The sequence below is a fragment of the Scyliorhinus torazame genome, chromosome 4, assembly GCF_047496885.1.
Source record: "Scyliorhinus torazame isolate Kashiwa2021f chromosome 4, sScyTor2.1, whole genome shotgun sequence".
Classification (NCBI taxonomy): domain Eukaryota; kingdom Metazoa; phylum Chordata; class Chondrichthyes; order Carcharhiniformes; family Scyliorhinidae; genus Scyliorhinus; species Scyliorhinus torazame.
Window position 1 is genome coordinate 72,991,226 of NC_092710.1, and position 13,295 is coordinate 73,004,520.

The 13,295-nt window shown below is 61.5% G+C and overlaps 1 protein-coding gene across 1 annotated transcript in view; it reads left to right on the forward strand.

Annotated features, from left to right (window-relative positions):
• ndufs2 (NADH:ubiquinone oxidoreductase core subunit S2) overlaps positions 1–13,295 on the forward strand; it is a 132,842-nt gene that overhangs the window by 65,176 nt on the left and 54,371 nt on the right. The window contains exons 7-8 of the mRNA XM_072500510.1: positions 8–81; positions 6,452–6,509. Coding sequence (XP_072356611.1) covers positions 8–81; positions 6,452–6,509 — 132 coding nt within the window. The remainder of the gene's footprint in view (positions 1–7; positions 82–6,451; positions 6,510–13,295) is intronic.

Below are 13,295 nucleotides of genomic sequence, written 5' to 3' on the forward strand. Positions count from 1 at the left end.
GTTTGGGGTTTTACCCTGGTTTCAGACGGAAGCAGTCGACCGTATCGCTGCAAGATTAAAGCGCCGGGATTCGCCCATCTGGTAAGTCATGTGTGTCACTTTGTGGGAGGCGGTGTGGTGTGAGGGTGGGTGGGAGGCTGTGTGCTTGTGCGAGGGTGTGTGGGTGCGTGCTTGTGCGAGGGTGTGTGGGTGCGTGCTTGTGCGAGGGTGGGTGTGAGGATGCGTCTTGTGCGAGGGTGGGTGTGGATGCGTGCTTGTGCGAGGGTGGGTGTGAGGATGCGGCTTGTGCGAGGGTGTGTGGGTGCGTGCCTGTGCGAGGGTCGGTGTGAGGCTGTGTGCTTGTGCGAGGGTGTGTGGGTGCGTGCTTGTGCGAGGGTGGGTGTGAGGATGCGGCTTGTGCGAGGGTGGGTGTGGATGCGTGCTTGTGCGAGGGTGGGTATGAGGGTGCGTGCTTGTGCGAGGGTGGGTGTGAGGATGCGGCTTGTGCGAGGGTGGGTGTGAGGGTGCGTGCTTGTGCGAGGGTGGGTGTGAGTGAGGGCTGGTGCGAGGGTGGGTGTGTGGGTGCGTGCTTGTGCGAGGGTGGGCGTGAGGGTGCGTGCTTGTGCGAGGGTGGGTGTGAGGGTGCGTGCTTGTGTGAGGGTGAGTGAGGGTGGGTGTGAGGGTGCGTGCTTGTGAGGGTGAGAGAGAGGGCTGGTGCGAGGGTGGGTGTGTGGGTGCGTGCTTGTGTGAGGGTGTGTGCTTGTGCGAGTGTGAGGGTGCGTGCTTGTGCGAGGGTGCGTGCTTGTGCGAGGGTGCGTGCTTGTGCGAGGGTGCGTGCTTGTGCGAGGGTGCGTGTGAGTGAGGGCTGGTGCGAGGGTGGGTGTGAGGGTGCGTGCTTGTGTGAGGGTGGGTGTGAGGATGCGTGCTTGTGCAAGGGTGTGTGTGAGTGAGGGCTCGTGCGAGGGTGCGTGCATGTGCGAGGGTGAGTGAGTGAGGGCTGGTGCGAGGGTGGGTGTGAGGGTGCGTGCTTGTGCGAGGGTGGGTGTGAGGGTGCGTGCTTGTGCAAGGGTGGGTGTGAGTGAGGGCTCGTGCGAGGGTGCGTGCTTGTGCGAGGGTGGGTGTGAGTGTGGGCTGGTGCGAGGGTGGGTGTGAGGGTGCGTGCTTGTGCGAGGGTGGGTGTGAGGGTGCGTGCTTGTGCGAGGGTGGGTGTGAGGATGCGTGCTTGTGAGAGGGTGGGTGTGAGGGTGCGTGCTTGTGCGAGGGTGGGTGTGAGGGTGCGTGCTTGTGTGAGGGTGCATGCTTGTGCGACGGTGGGTGCGAGGGTGCGTGCTTGTGCGAGAGTGCGTGCTTGTGCGAGGGTGGGTGTGAGGGTACGTGCTTATGCGAGGGTGGGTGTGAGGATGCGGCTTGTGCGAGTGTGGGTGTGAGGATGCATGCTTGTGTGAGGGGTGTGTGTGAGGGTGCGGCTTGTGCGAGGGTGTGTGGGTGCATGCTTGTGCGAGGGTGGGTGTGAGGCTGTGTGCTTGTGCGAGGGTGTGTGGGTGCGTGCTTGTGCGAGGGTGGGTGTGAGGATGCGGCTTGTGCGAGGGTGGGTGTGAGGATGCGTGCTTGTGCGGGGGTGGATGTGAGTGTGAGGGCTGGTGCGAGGGTGGGTGTGTGGGTGCGTGCTTGTGCGAGTGTGGGTGTGTGGGTGCGTGCTTGTGCGAGGGTGGGTATGAGGGTGCGTGCTTGTGCGAGGGTGGGTGTGAGGGTGCGTGCTTGTGTGAGGGTGAGTGAGAGGGTGGGTGTGGGTGCGTGCTTGTGGGGGTGTGTGCTTGTGCGAGTGTGAGGGTGCGTGCGTGTGCGAGGGTGGGTGTGAGGGTGCGTCCTTGTGCGAGGGTGGGTGTGAGGGTGCGTGCTTGTGCGAGGGTGGGTGTGAGTGAGGGCTGGTGTGAGGGTGCGTGCTTGTGTGAGGGTGCGTGCTTGTGCGAGTGTGGGTGTGAGGGTGCGTGCTTGTGCGGTGGGGTGTGAGGGGTGCGTGCTTGTGCAAGGGTGGGTGTGAGTGAGGGCTCGTGCGAGGGTGCATGCTTGTGCGAGGGTGGGTGTGAGGGTGCGTGCTAGTGCATGTGTGGGTGCGTGCTTGTGCGAGGGTGGGTGTGAGTGAGGGCTGGTGCGAGGGTGGGTGTGAGGGGTGCGTGCTTGTGCGAGAGTGGGTGTGAGGGTGCGTGCTTGTGCGAGGGTGGGTGTGGGTGCGTGCTTGTGCGAGGGTGGGTGTGAGGGTGCGTGCTTGTGCGAGGGTGGGTGGGAGGGTGCGTGCGTGCTTGTGCGAGGGTGGGTGTGTGGGTGCTTGCTTGTGAGGGTGCATGCTTGTGCGAGGGTGCGTGCTTGTGCGAGGGTGCGTGCTTGTGCGAGGGTGCGTGCTTGTGCGAGGGTGCGTGCTTGTGCGAGGGTGCGTGCTTGTGCGAGGGTGCGTGCTTGTACGAGGGTGCGTGCTTGTGCGAGGGTGCGTGCTTGTGCGAGGGTGCGTGCTTGTGCGAGGGTGCGTGCGAGGATGCGGCTTGTGCGAGGGTGGGTGCGAGGATGCGTGCTTGTGCGAGGGTGGGTGTGAGGATGCGTGCTTGTGTGAGGGTGCGTGCTTGTGCGAGGGTGGGTGGGAGGGTGCGTGCTTGTGCGAGGGTGGGTGGGAGGGTGCGTGCTTGTGCGAGGGTGGGTGTGTGGGTGCTTGTGTGAGGGTGCATGCTTGTGCGACGGTGGGTGCGAGGGTGCGTGCTTGTGCGAGGGTGCGTGCTTGTGCGAGGGTGCGTGCTTGTGCGAGGGTGCGTGCTTGTGCGAGGGTGCGTGCTTGTGCGAGGGTGCGTGCGTGTGCGAGGGTGCGTGCGTGTGCGAGGGTGCGTGCGTGTGCGAGGGTGCGTGCGTGTGCGAGGGTGCGTGCGTGTGCGAGGGTGCGTGCTTGTGCGAGGGTGCGTGCTTGTGCGAGGGTGCGTGCTTGTGCGAGGGTGCGTGCTTGTGCGAGGGTGCGTGTGAGGATGCGTGCTTGTGCGAGGGTGGGTGTGAGGATGCGTGCTTGTGCGAGGGTGGGTGTGAGGGTGCGTGCTTGTGCGAGGGTGGGTGTGAGGGTGCGTACTTGTGTGAGGGTGCGTACTTGTGTGAGGGTGCGTGCTTGTGCGAGGGTGGGTGTGAGGATGCGGCTTGTGTGGGTGTGAGGGTGTGAGGGCGCGTGCTTGTGCGAGGGGTGTGAGGATGCAGCTTGTGCGAGTGTGCGTGAGGATGCGTGCTTGTGTGAGGGTGTGTGTGAGGGTGCGTGCTTGTGCGAGGGTGGGTGTGAGGGTACGTGCTTGTGCGAGGGTGGGTGTGAGGATGCGGCTTGTGTGAGGGTGCGTGCTTGTGCAAGGGTGGGTGTGAGGCTGTGTGCTTGTGCGAGGGTGGGTGTGAGGATGCGGCTTGTGCGAGTGTGGGTGTGAGGGTGGGTGTGAGGGTGCGTGCTTGTGCGAGGGTGGGTGTGAGGATGCGGCTTGTGTGGGTGTGAGGGTGCGTACTTGTGCGAGGGTGTGAGGGCGGGTGCTTGTGCGAGGGTGTGTGGGTGCGTGCTTGTGCGAGGGTGGGTGTGAGGATGCGTGCTTGTGCGAGGGTGGGTGTGAGGATGCGTGCTTGTGCGAGGGTGGGTGTGAGGGTGCGTGCCTGTGCGAGGGTGGGTGTGAGGATGCGTGCTTGTGCGAGGGTGGGTGTGAAGGTGCGTGCTTGTGTGAGGGTATGGGTGAGTGTGCATGCTTGTGCGAGGGTGGGTGTGAGGATACGTGCTTCTGCGAGGGTGGGTGTGAGGATGCGTGCTTGTGCGAGGGTGGGTGTGAGGATGCGTGCTTGTGCGAGGGTGGGTGTGAGGATGCGGCGTGTGCGAGGGTGTGTGTGAGGGTGCGTGCTTGTGCGAGGGTGGGTGTGAGGCTGTGTGCTTGTGCGAGGGTGGGTGTGAGGATGCGGCTTGTGCGAGGGTGGGTGTGAGGGTGCGTGCTTGTGCGAGGGTGGGTGTGAGGGTGCGTGCTTGTGCGAGGGTGGGTGTGAGGATGCGGCTTGTGTGGGTGTGAGGGTGCGTACTTGTGCGAGGGTGTGAGGGCGGGTGCTTGTGCGAGGGTGTGTGGGTGCGTGCTTGTGCGAGGGTGGGTGTGAGGATGCGTGCTTGTGCGAGGGTGGGTGTGAGTGTGCGTGCCTGTGCGAGGGTGGGTGTGAGGATGCGTGTTTGTGCGAGGGTGGGTGTGAAGGTGCGTGCTTGTGTGAGGGTGTGGGTGAGTGTGCATGCTTGTGCGAGGGTGGGTGTGAGGATACGTGCTTCTGCGAGGGTGGGTGTGAGGATGCGTGCTTGTGCGAGGGTGGGTGTGAGGATGCGTGCTTGTGCGAGGGTGGGTGTGAGGATGTGTGCTTGTGCGAGGGTGGGTGTGAGGATGCGTGCTTGTGCGAGGGTGGGTGTGAGGATGCGTGCTTGTGCGAGTGTGGGTGAGGGTGCGTACTTGTGCGAGGGTGGGTGTGAGTGAGGGCTGGTGCGAGGGTGGGTGTGATGTTGCGTGCTTGTGCAAGGGTGGGTGTGAGGCTGTGTGCTTGTGCGAGGGTGGGTGTGTGGGTGCGTGTTTGTGCAAGGGTGGGTGTGAGTGTGAGGGCTGGTGCGAGGGTGGGGGAGGGTGGGTGTGAGGATGCGTGCTTGTGCAAGGGTGGGTGTGAGTGTGAGGGCTGGTGCGAGGGTGGGTGTGGATGTGTGCTTGTGGGTGTGAGGGTGGGTGTGAGCCTGTGTGCTTGTGTGAGGGTGGGTGTTAGGATGCGTGCTTGTGCGGGTGTGAGGGCTGGTGCAAAGGTGGGTGTGAGGCTGTGCTTGTGCGAGGGTGGGAGTGAGGGCTGGTGCGAGGGTGGGTGTGAGGCTGTGCTTGTGCGACGGTGGTGTGTGGGTGCGTGCTTGTGCGAGGGTGGGTGCTTCTGAGGGTGAGCGTGAGGGTGCGTGCTTGAGCGAGGATAGGTGTGAGGGTGTGTGCTTGTGCGACGGTGGGTGTGAGTGCGTGCTTGTGCGAGGGTGGGTGCTTCTGCAAAGGTGGGTGTGAGGGTGCATGCTTGTGCGAGGATGGGTGTGAGGGTGCGTGCTTGTGCAAGTGTGGGTGTGAGTGCGTGCTTGTGCGAGGGTGGGTGCTTGTGCGAGGGTGGGTGTGAGGGAGCGTGCTTGTGTGAGTGTGCGTGCCTCCCCCTCGCCGCCCCTCCCCCTCGCCGCCCCTCCCCCTCGCCGCCCCTCCCCCTCGCCGCCCCTCCCCCTCGCCGCCCCTCCCCCTCGCCGCCCCTCCCCCTCGCCGCCCCTCCCCCTCGCCGCCCCTCCCCCTCGCCGCCCCTCCCCCTCGCCGCCCCTCCCCCTCGCCGCCCCTCCCCCTCGCCGCCCCTCCCCCTCGCCGCCCCTCCCCCTCGCCGCCCCTCCCCCTCGCCGCCTCTGTGTGCCTTAATTCCTGTGTGACTCACTGCCTCCCGGACCCGATGCTGATCGCCGAGTTCAGTGCGATTCGCAGTGTCATTTCCCGCTGATTGTGAAATGCATTTCTCAGTCACAGATCCTTATTTACAGGAATATACACAGATTAGCTCCTCCGCCCTAGCACGTGAGATGGAAATGCTGGAATATTTACTCAGTGGTTCTAATAAAGGTGAACTCGGTACGCTGGTCATACCCACCCACTATCCTCAGACACAGCCTTACAGCGGCAAGGCCCTGGCCCCCTTGTCTCACCCCCAACACCCCACCCAACCATGTCTCCTCCCCCACCCACTGCTTCTGTCCCCCATTCCCAGCCTCCCTTCTGGTTTACATGTGCGTGCCTGTCTGTGCACCCGGCTGCCTGTCTGTGCGACCGGCTGCCTGTCTGTGCGACCGGCTGCCTGTCTGTGCGCCCCGGCTGCCTGTCTGTGCGCCCCGGCTGCCTGTCTGTGCGACCGGCTGCCTGTCTGTGCGACCGGCTGCCTGTCTGTGCGACCGGCTGCCTGCCTGCGCGCCCCGGCTGCCTGCCTGCGCGCCCCGGCTGCCTGTCTGCGCGCCCCGGCTGCGTGCCTGTGCGCCTCCCCGGTGTCAGCGCGTGTCTGTGTCGGCGCGGTGCACGCCTCCCCGGTGTCAGCGCGTGTCTGCGTGTCCGTGTCGGCACGGTGCGCGCCTCCCCGGTGTCAGCGCGTGTCTGCGTGTCCGTGTCGGCGCGGTGCGCACCTCCCCGGTGTCAGCGCGTGTCAGCGTGTCCGTGTCGGCGCGGTGCGCGCCTCCCCGGTGTCAGCGCGTGTCTGCGTGTCCGTGTCGGCGCGGTGCGTGCCTCCCCGGTGTCAGCGCGTGTCTGCGTGTCCGTGTCGGCGCGGTGCGCGCCTCCCCGGTGTCAGCGCGTGTCAGCGTGTCCGTGTCGGCGCGGTGCGCGCCTCCCCGGTGTCAGCGCGTGTCTGTGTCGGCGCGAGCACCGATGCCTGGACTAACTCTCATCTCCTTGTTTGTGTGCAGGCCGGACTGGACAGGATGTCTGAGGGTCACATGCTGGCTGATGTTGTCGCAATAATTGGTGGGTGTCTGAGCTTCGGGCGGTGTGAGGGCAGGGAGGGGAATGGAGGGAGCAACTTCCCGTCCAAACATTGACCAATCCGAAAAGAGGAAGCAGCCATTTGCTGCAGAAGGAACGGTTTTGAAATCGGATTTCCGTTTCTCTTGACTCATCTTTAACTGCGTTTCACCAACAGCACGGTAGCACTGTTGCTTCACAGCGCCAGGGTCCCAGGTTCGATTCTGGCTTGGGTCACTGTCTGTGCGGAGTCTGCACATCCTCCCCGTGTCTGGGATTCCTCCGGGTGCTCTGGTTTCCTCCCACAAGTCCCGAATGACGTGCAGCTACCTGAATTGGACATTCTGAATTCTCCCTCAGTGTACCCGAACAGGCGCCGGAATGTGGCGACTAGGGGCTTTTCACAGTCACTTCATTTGAAGCCTACTTGTGACAATAAGCGAGTTTCATTTCATGTCAGCTGCCAGCTCTGTGGAAGAGCTACCCAAGTAACTGGCAGGACCAGTCGGTTCAGCCCAAATACAGGCAACGAGCCACAGCGTTCGACCAAGCTCACTGCTGGAGGATAGAATTCCTCTCCACTCTGTCCCAGCGCCGACCAGGCTCTGCCCTGAGGAGGCCGCACACTGACCCATCCCGTCCTGCCTCCAAGGCAGACGTTTCCCAAAATATAAAATCATAATCATACCACGGAGAAGGGCCTGTTCAACCCACACACCCCGCTCTCCCATTCCCCCTTTCTGGAAGTTCCTATTGCATCTGCTTCCACCGCCCTTCCAGGCAGCACCTTCCAGATGACAACAGCTCTCTCAACCCCGGAACCATTCTGATAAATCTACCCAGCACCACTCCAGACTCCCCAAATCTTCCTCAAAGTGGGATACCTGTCCTGGGAGTGTTTGATGGGGGCAGTGTAGAGGGAGCTTTACTCTGTATCTAACCCCGTGCTGTACCTGTCCTGGGAGTGTTTGATGGGGACAGTGTAGAGGGAGCGTTACTCTGTATCTAACCCCGTGCTGTACCTGTCCTGGGAGTGTTTGATGGGGGCAGTGTAGAGGGAGCTTACTCTGTATCTAACACCATGCTGTAGCTGTCCTGGGAGTGTTTGATGGGGGCAGTGTAGAGGGAGCTTTATTCTGTATCGAACCCCGTGCTGTACCTGTCCTGGGAGTGTTTGATGGGGACAGTGGAGAGGGAGCTTTACTCTGGATCTAACACCGTGCTGTACATGTCCTGGGAGTGTTTGATGGGGGCAGAGTAGAGGGAGCTTTATTCTGTATCGAACCCCGTGCTGTACCTGTCCTGGGAGTGTTTGATGGGGACAGTGTAGAGGGAGCTTTACTCTGTATCTAACGCCGTGCTGTACCTGCCCTGGGAGTGTTTGATGGGGGCAGTGTAGAGGGAGCTTTACTCTGTATCTAACCCCGTGCTGTACCTGTCCTGGGAGTGTTCGATGGAGACAGTGTAGAGGGAGCTTTACTCTGTATCTAAACCCGTGCTGTACCTGCCCTGGGAGTGTTTGATGGGGACAGTGTAGAGGGAGCTTTACTCTGTATCTAAACCCGTGCTGTACCTGCCCTGGGAGTGTTTGATGTGGACAGTGTAGAGGGAGCTTTAGTCTGCATCTAAACCCATGCTGTACCTGTCCTGGGAGTGTTTTAAGGGGACAGTGTAGAGGGAGCTTTATTCTCTATCGAACCCCGTGCTGTACCTGCCCTGGGAGTGTTTGATGGGGACAGTGTAGAGGGAGCTTTACACTGTATCTAACCCCGTGCTGTACCTGCCCTGGGAGTGTTTGATGGGGACAGTGTAGAGAGAGCTTTATTCTGTATCGAACCCCGTGCTGTACCTGTCCTGGGAGTGTTTGATGGGGACAGTGTAGAGGGAGCTTTACTCTGTATCTAACCCCGTGCTGTACCTGCCCTGGGAGTGTTTGATGGGGACAGTGTAGAGGGAACTTTACTCTGGATCTAACCCCGTGCTGTACCTGTCCTGGGAGTGTTTAATGGGGACAGTGTAGAGGGACCTTTACCCTGTATCTAACTCCGTGCTGTACCTGTCCTGGGTGTGTTTGATGGGGACAGTGTAGAGGGAGCTTTACTCTGTTTGTAACCCCGTGCTGTACCTGTCCTGGGAGTGTTTGATGGGGACAGTGCACAGGGCACTTTACTCTGTATCTAACCCTGTGCTGTACCTGTCCTGGGAGTGTTTGATGGGACAGTGTCGAGGGAGCTTTACTCTGTATCCAACCCCGTGCTGTACCCGTCCTGGGAGCCTGACTAAATCCCGAATTCCTCTCCGAACCCCAGTCCGTCGTGGAGCCTGACTAAATCCCGAATTCCTCTCCGAGCCCCAGCCAGACGTGGAGCCTGACTAAATCCCGAATTCCTCTCCGAGCCCAGCCAGGCGTGGAGCCTGACTAAATCCCGAATTCCTCTCCGAGCCCCAGCCAGGCGTGGAGCCTGACTAAATCCCGAATTCCTCTCCGAGCCCAGCCAGGCGTGGAGCCCGACTAAATCCCGAATTCCTCCCCGAACCCCAGCCAGGCGTGGAGCCTGACTAAATCCCGAATTCCTCCCCGAACCCCAGCCAGGCGTGGAGCCTGACTAAATCCCGAATTCCTCTCCGAGCCCCAGCCAGGCGTGAGGCCTGACTAAATCCCGAATTCCTCTCCGAGCCCCAGCCAGGCGTGGAGCCTGACTAAATCCTGAATTCCTCCCCGAGCCCAGCCAGGCGTGGGGCCTGACTAAATCCCGAATTCCTCTCCGAGCCCCAGCCAGGCGTGGAGCCTGACTAAATCCCGAATTCCACTCCGAGCCCAGCCAGGCGTGGAGCCTGACTAAATCCCGAATTCCTCTCCGAACCCCAGCCAGGCGTGGAGCCTGACTAAATCCCGAATTCCACTCCGAGCCCCAGCCAGGCGTGGAGCCTGACTAAATCCCGAATTCCTCTCCGAGCCCAGCCAGGCGTGGAGCCTGACTAAATCCCGAATTCCTCTCCGAGCCCCAGCCATGCGTGGAGCCTGACTAAATCCCGAATTCCTCTCCGAGCCCCAGCCAGGCCTGGAGCCTGACTAAATCCCGAATTCCTCCCCGAGCCCCAGCCAGGCGTGGAGCCTGACTAAATCCCGAATTCCTCCCCGAGCCCCAGCCAGGCGTGGAGCCTGACTAAATCCCGAATTCCTCTCTGAGCCCAGCCAGGCGTGGAGCCTGACTAAATCCCGAATTCCACTCCGAGCCCAGCCAGGCGTGGAGCCTGACTAAATCCCGAATTCCTCTCCGAACCCCAGCCAGGCGTGGAGCCTGACTAAATCCCGAATTCCACTCCGAGCCACAGCCAGGCGTGGAGCCTGACTAAATCCCAAATTCCTCTCCGAGCCCAGCCAGGCGTGGAGCCTGACTAAATCCCGAATTCCTCTCCGAGCCCCAGCCATGCGTGGAGCCTGACTAAATCCCGAATTCCTCTCCGAGCCCCAGCCAGGCCTGGAGCCTGACTAAATCCCGAATTCCTCCCCGAGCCCCAGCCAGGCGTGGAGCCTGACTAAATCCCGAATTCCTCCCCGAGCCCCAGCCAGGCGTGGAGCCTGACTAAATCCCGAATTCCTCTCCGAGCCCAGCCAGGCGTGGAGCCTGACTAAATCCCGAATTCCTCTCCGAGTCCCAGCCAGGCGTAGAGCCTGACTAAATCCCGAATTCCTCCCCGAGCCCCAGCCAGGCGTGGAGCCTGACTAAATCCCGAATTCCTCCCCGAACCCAGCCAGGCGTGGAGCCTGACTAAATCCCGAATTCCTCTCCGAGCCCAGCCAGGCGTGGAGCCTGACTAAATCCCGAATTCCTCCCCGAACCCAGCCAGGCGTGGAGCCTGACTAAATCCCGAATTCCACTCCGAGCCCCAGCCAGACGTGGAGCCTGACTAAATCCCGAATTCCTCTCCGAGCCCAGCCAGGCGTGGAGCCTGACTAAATCCCAAATTCCTCCCCGAACCCCAGCCAGGCGTGGAGCCTGACTAAATCCCGAATTCCTCCCCGAACCCCAGCCAGGCGTGGAGCCTGACTAAATCCCAAATTCCACTCCGAGCCCAGCCAGACGTGGAGCCTGACTAAATCCCGAATTCCTCTCCGAACTCAGCCAGGCGTGGAACCTGACTAAATCCCGAATTCCTCTCCGAGCCCCAGCCGGACGTGGAGCCTGACTAAATCCCGAATTCCACTCCGAGCCCAGCCAGACGTGGAGCCTGACTGAATCCCGAATTCCTCTCCGAACCCCAGCCAGGCGTGGAGCCTGACTAAATCCCCAATTCCACTCCGAGGCCAGCCAGACGTGGAGCCTGACTAAATCCCGAATTCCTCCCCGAATCCCAGCCAGACGTGGAGCCTGACTAAATCCCGAATTCCTCTCCGAGCCCAGCCAGGCGTGGAGCCTGACTAAATCCCGAATTCCTCTCCGAACCCCAGCCAGACGTGGAGCCTGACTAAATCCCGAATTCCACTCCGAACCCCAGCCAGGCGTGGAGCCTGACTAAATCCCGAATTCCACTCCGAGCCCCAGCCAGGCGTAGAGCCTGACTAAATCCCGAATTCCTCTCCGAGCCCCAGCCAGGCGTGGAGCCTGACTAAATCCCAAATTCCTCTCTGAACCCCACGCCAGGCGTGGAGCCTGACTAAATCCCGAATTCCTCTCTGAACCCCAGCCAGATGTGGAGCCTGACTAAATCCCGAATTCCTCTCCGAGCCCCAGCCAGTCGTGGAGCCTGACTAAATCCCGAATTCCTCTCCGAACCCCAGCCTGGCGTGGAGCCTGACTAAATCCCGAATTCCTCTCCGAGCCCAGCCAGGCGTGGAGCCTGACTAAATCCCGAATTCCACTCCGAACCCCAGCCAGGCGTGGAGCCTGACTAAATCCCGAATTCCTCTCCGAGCCCCAGCCAGACGTGGAGCCTGACTAGATCCCGAATTCCACTCCGAACCCCAGCCAGGCGTGGAGCCTGACTAAATCCCGAATTCCTCTCCGAACACAAGCCAGGCGTGGAGCCTGACTAAATCCCGAATTCCTCTCCGAGCCCCAGCCAGGCGTGGAGCCTGACTAAATCCCGAATTCCACTCCGAGCCCAGCCAGGCGTGGAGCCTGACTAAATCCCGAATTCCTCTCCGAGCCCAGCCCGGCGTGGAGCCTGACTAAATCCCGAATTCCTCTCTGAACCCCAGCCAGGCGTGGAGCCTGACTAAATCCCGAATTCCACTCCGAGCCCAGCCAGGCGTGGAGCCTGACTAAATCCCGAATTCCTCTCCGAACCCCAGCCAGGCGTGGAGCCTGACTAAATCCCGAATTCCTCTCCGAACCCCAACCAGGCGTGGAGACTGACTAAATCCCGAATTCCACTCCGAGCCCAGCCAGGCGTGGAGCCTGACTAAATCCCGAATTCCTCCCCGAACCCCAGCCAGGCGTGGAGCCTGACTAAATCCCGAATTCCTCTCCGAGCCCAGCCAGGCGTGGAGCCTGACAAAATCCCGAATTCCTCACCGCGCCCAGCCAGGCGTGGAGCCTGACTAAATCCCGAATTCCACTCCGAGCCCAGCCAGGCGTGGAGCCTGACTAAATCCCGAATTCCTCTCCGAACCCCAGCCAGACGTGGGGCCTGACTAAATCCCGAATTCCACTCCGAGCGCAGCCAGGCGTGGAGCCTGACTAAATCCCGAATTCCTCTCCGAACCCCAGCCAGACGTGGGGCCTGACTAAATCCCAAATTCCACTCCGAACCCCAGCCAGGCGTGGAGCCTGACTAAATCCCGAATTCCTCCCCGAGCCCCAGCCAGGCGTGGAGCTTGACTAAATCCCAAATTCCTCCCCGAACCCCAGCCAGGCGTGGAGCCTGACTAAATCCCGAATTCCTCCCCGAGCCCCAGCCAGGCGTGGAGCTTGACTAAATCCCAAATTCCTCCCCGAACCCCAGCCAGGCGTGGAGCCTGACTAAATCCCGAATTCCTCTCCGAGCCCACGCCAGGCGTGGAGCCTGACTAAATCCCGAATTCCTCCCCGAGCCCAGCCAGGCGTGGAGCCTGACTAAATCCCGAATTCCTCTCCGAGCCCCAGCCAGGCGTGGAGCCTGACTATATCCCGAATTCCTCCCCGAACCCCAGCCAGGCGTGGAGCCTGACTAAATCCCGAATTCCTCCCCGAGCCCCAGCCAGACGTGGAGCCTGACTAAATCCCGAATTCCTCTCCGAGCCCAGCCAGGCGTGGAGCCTGACTAAATCCCGAATTCCTCTCCGAGCCCCAGCCAGACGTGGAGCCTGACTAAATCCCGAATTCCTCTCCGAGCCCAGCCAGGCGTGGAGCCTGACTAAATCCCGAATTCCTCTCCGAGCCCCAGCCAGGCGTGGAGCCTGACTAAATCCCGAATTCCACTCTGAACCCCAGCCAGGCGTGGAGCCTGACTAAATCCCGAATTCCTCCCCGAACCCCAGCCTGGCGTGGAGCCTGACTCAATCCCGAATACCTCCCCGAACCCCAGCCAGGCGTGGAGCCTGACTAAATCCTGAATTCCTCTCCGAACCCCAGCCAGGCGTGGAGCCTGACTAAATCCCGAATTCCTCTCCGAACCCCAGCAAGGCGTGGAGCCTGACTAAATCCCGAATTCCTCACCAAGCCCCAGCCAGACGTGGAGCCTGACTAAATCCCGAATTCCTCCCCGAGCCCCAGCCAGGCGTGGAGCCTGACTAAATCCCGAATTCCTCCCCGAGCCCCAGCCAGGCGTGGAACCTGACTAAATCCCGAATTCCTCTCCGAGCCC